Source organism: Salmo trutta, chromosome 32, assembly GCF_901001165.1.
Source record: "Salmo trutta chromosome 32, fSalTru1.1, whole genome shotgun sequence".
NCBI lineage: Eukaryota > Metazoa > Chordata > Actinopteri > Salmoniformes > Salmonidae > Salmo > Salmo trutta.
Window position 1 is genome coordinate 27,068,171 of NC_042988.1, and position 4,810 is coordinate 27,072,980.

The 4,810-nt window shown below is 40.0% G+C and overlaps 1 gene segment (V, D, J or C); it reads left to right on the forward strand.

Annotated features, from left to right (window-relative positions):
* LOC115171605 (Ig heavy chain V region-like) lies at positions 1–1,309 on the forward strand. The segment is given in 2 exon segments: positions 1–476; positions 576–1,309. Coding segments are annotated over 2 exon segments (426 nt in total).
* Positions 1,310–4,810: the final 3,501 nt, after the last annotated feature.

Genomic DNA, 4,810 nt, shown 5'->3' on the forward strand with positions numbered 1-4,810 from the left:
TACCCACATAAAAGGTATATACAGTAAAATATGTTTTCCCTGAATACAAACAGTATTTCATTTGTACTGTTTCAGTGTCTCCCTGTCTGGTCTCCCTACATGCCCCTCAACCCCACCATCCCTATATCAGAGGAGGCTGCTGAGGGGAGAATGGCTCATAATGGCCAGAACTGAGCAAATGGAATGGCATCAAACACCTGGAAGCCATGTGTTTGATGAATTTAATCCAATTCTCTGATTCCACTCCAGTCATTACAACGAGCCCGTTCTCCCCAATTAAGGTGCCACCAACCTTCTGTGCTCTATGTCAATGCAAACCCACCCTCTGGTTCTTTACCTACTTAAACATGATCTGTCTGTCTCTCATTAGATGCCCTCTGAGTCCTGGAGAGTAGAGAAGAGCAGCTCACACCATTTCAACTTCAACACAAACCATTTTCCTGCATCTCTGCTGCTGCTGCTGGCAGCTGCCTCCTGTGAGTTCCTGACTGTAATCTGATCAGTATAACTTGTGTTGCTGTGATACTGATGTGACTCCTTGATTGATCTGACCTGTCATTCCTCTCCTTCCTCAGGTGTCCACTGTCAGGTCGTACTCTCACAGGCTGAACAGTCAGTCCAGGGGACCCCCAAAGGATCCATCAAACTCACATGTGCCTGTAGTGGAATCACTCTAAGCAGCAGTTATATGTACTGGATCCACCAGGAACCTGGAAAAGGACTTGAATGGATAATTTACTATTATTCTGACAGTGACAAGAGCAACACCCAGGTAGTACGGGGCAGATTCACAGCATTGAAGGACAGCACTAATTTCTATCTGCACATGAGCCTGTTGAAGCCAGAGGACTCTGCAGTGTATTACTGTGCTAGAGATTCACTATGGTTAAACTAATGAGAATAGCTGTACAAAAACCATCTGGTAGAGAAAGGAAGGATGTGCACAAACACACAGACACACGTGTGGTATGACCAGTAGACCATGACAAGGGGATACATGAGGAACAATTCTAATGATATATCAAATAATAACACAATGATACACCTGTTAAAAACATGGTGCTAGTGTTGTTGATGCACCAACAGGGGGCACTCTCTCTCCAAATGATTAAAAGAAAGACCAGTACTGATGAAGGCTCTGCTATTTAAATATATTACAAGAAAAATGTATAATATGGACGTTGATTCAAAGTACTTTTGTTTGTCAAAGTGAAAATAAAGTCTTAAATGTGTTTCATCCACCACAAGTATGAACTAATGCTGTAAATAGTGTTTAATTCAGTTATCTTTTACATTAAAAAATATCATCTAAAGAGGGTCTCTGAGTTTTCAGATTTCAATCGTTGTGTCCAGTAATAGTGGTAGGAACATCTCTAGGATGATCATTGGAAACAGAATGCACCTGATCTCAATGTTGAGTCTCATAGCAAAGGGTCTGAATACTTATGTAAATAAGGTATTTCTGTTGTTCATGCTTTGTAATTATGGGGTATTGGGTGTAGAGAGTGTTTTATTTAATCAATTTTACAATAAGGCTGTATTGTAACAAAATGTGGAAAAAGTGGTCTGAATACTATCCAAATGCACTGCATGTACAGTATGTGCATATATTATGAGTACATGATGCATACATAATGCTTCCAGTGATGTATCAGACACCTGTCTTTATAGGACAGACAGAATGCAAAAAAACACCCTCCTTCTGCTATATCAATGCCCTGTTCTGATACAACCTTCATCACTGCAACCACCCTGTTTGTTAGTAACCAGACAGACACTGCCAGAGATCCAACATGTTTCTTACATCCCAACTCCTCCTGGCATTCCTGCCATGTAAGTGGGGGATTTTGGTATCTTTGAATAGAGGACATCAAATATTGTATTAGTCAGTTGTTTTTCCATTGCGTTTGTCAGCTGTTTTACTGACTTGCACATATGCTGGGTTTAGAAGCAGCTATTGGAATGCTTGGATCAGACAGGCTCCTGGGAAAGGTTGCTACCATTCGTGGTTCCAGCAGTTACATCAACTACTCCCAGTCAGTTCAGGGTCGGTTCACCATCTCCAGAGACAACAGCAAGCAGCAGGTGTATCTCCAGATGAACAGTCTGAAGACTGAAGACTCTGCTGTTTATTATTGTGCCAGAGACCCAGTGATACAGGAGTCTGCAGCACCGTACAAAAACTGATCAAGCACTTCTCTTACTGTGAGTCTGTGAGACAATTCTGTGCTCCAGTCTCTGTCTACATCAATCCTATGGCCCCATAAACACTATAGGAAAGAATAGACACATCATTCTCTAAATTTTAACCATAATTACTCGAAAAGCGTAAAACATGCCTGTCATCTTTGTAAGATAAATGTATGAATATCCTATTGAAACTTTAACTGAAAACTTTAAAGCCATTCAAAGTCAGTTGGCAATAGTAAATAACTAACATTATCAATAACACATGCAGTCACTTAGTAAAATGATTTATCAATCTCTAGAAGCTAAAACCATTTTGGACTATCTGGTTATGTTTTTCAGTTTGGTGATCTTATTTAAATGAAACCAGATGTCAAATTTCATCAAACAATTAATACAATATTGAATACATGTACAATGAAGGTCATTAATGTTAAACAGTAGATCTGTGGAATAGATCTTCGGGGGATCCTAATAGATCCTGTTATCTTGTGCTGTTCTGAGAAACAATGCTGACATTATCAACTGTCAAAGAACATCTCCGTCTCAGTCTCTATTTAAACCTCTAGTGGCGGTCTATGCAAAGTCGTTCTTCCTTTCACCCCTTTGTAATCAGATGCTCAGCTCTGGCCTTATCATAGGCAACGTGGACTGACATTACAGCAGCCCTGCAATAACCTGACTATCACTGAACAATGGAACTGATGACTGTCTGGAGTTTAGTTGTCATGGTAATGTCCATATACAGTAAGTAAAACAATACATGGTGACTGAAGGAAGTCTGAGTGTCATAGTTAAACTCAAAATGTGTGTAAATACCACATCTTCAAGTGTTGACATGTTTTTATATTGCAGGTGTTTGTTGTGATATCAGACTGGATCAGTCACCTTCTCAGGTGAAAATACCTGGACACTGTTAAAGTGTCCTGTATAATCTCTGGTTATTCAATGACTAGCTATAACATTCACTGGATAAGGCAGAAACCAGGGAAAGGACTGGAGTGGACTGGGAGAATGAACACTGGTTCAGGAACAGATGTTATCTATGCAGACTCCCTGAAAGGCCAGTTCACTCTGACTGAGGATGTCGCCATAAACACACAGTTCTTAGAGGTCAAGAGTCTGAGATCAGAGGACTCTGCTGTTTATTATTGTGCTCGACAGACACACTGACTGAAGCTGGTGAAGCAGCTGTACAAAAACCCCTCTAACAACATGGCTAGCTGGTGTAATGCTTCCTCTCTTTGTGTCACACTAGAATAATACTGAGTTTCATTAGTGTGAAGAATACAACAACAATATCACAAAGCACTACAAAATAAAAGACTCCAGCCTCTAACATTCCAACAATCTCCTGCCCTGTCTGCTCAAGCTTTCTTGTTGTCCCACATGAACTGCTACTGATTAAAGGACTGTCACTTTGTTTTTACTTTCAACAGATGGTAATGCATACTTAAAAGCTTTTCTTCAAGTATGAAATAATCTATTTTTATCAACAGGTGTTCATGGTCAGACACTGATTGAGTCTGGACCAGTGGTTAAAAAGCCTGGAGAATCCCACAAACTGACCTGTACAGCCTCCGGCTTCACATTCAGTAGCTATTATATGGGCTGGATCAGACAAGCTAAAGGTAAATCGTTTTAGTGGATTGGTCATATTCATGGAGGTAGTACTTACTACTCCCAGTCATTTCAGGGTAGATTCACCCTCTCCAGAGATGATTCCAGCAGTAAGCTGTACCTACAGATGAACAGCCTGAAGAGTGAGGACACAGCAGTGTATTAGTGTGCCCAGTACAGACAGTGAGAGAAAGTGGTGGAAGAGCTGTATAAAAACCTTTTCCTCATCAAGCACAGACAACCTCATTTATTGCTGATGAATGGTTTAATAGCACAAACTCAGCCATACCTTAAAAAACACACATGGTGTAGATAATGTGCAGACTGTATAGGATTAATAATAATAATGTTTAGGTGGGTGCTAATATTTGTCCTATTTCACACATGTACCAGTGGGTATTGTAAATTGTAAATGTAGTTTTTTGCATATCCCACTCCCCTTGAGACACCCTCAGAAAGTGGGGTCACAGCCAGGAAAAACAATAATAAGCAAACACCCATGTCATTTGTGTCCCGTAGAGAACGTTTAACCATTCTAAGGAGTTGCTACATATCTACCACATCTCCTATAAGTGTAGTGTCAAAATGGATAAATGAACAGATCATTTTGAACAAATGACTTCAATGGCATTTTTAAGGGGTAAAATGTACAAGCAGCCAAATAGGATAGTCACAAATTCGGACCAAATTTACTGAACATATCAATATAAACTGACTATTTAATCATACATACTTAGAGTATGGAATAAATATATTTACAGTTACATTTGACATAATTATTATGCTTTAAGTCACACAGAATCAACATATTTTCCATCATGTTGGTCAAACTGATGAGAAGTAACTAGTAATGCATCCATTCCATAGTCTAAGGGTTTATGTTTGATAATCCATTCTGTTCCACATCGGCCCTGCTCTCCTTTTCTCAGTTGTGTCTGTTCCTCTCACACACCCCACCCCTCTCTCTTCCCCTCTGTGACCCTCACAGCTGTGTGGCATCATG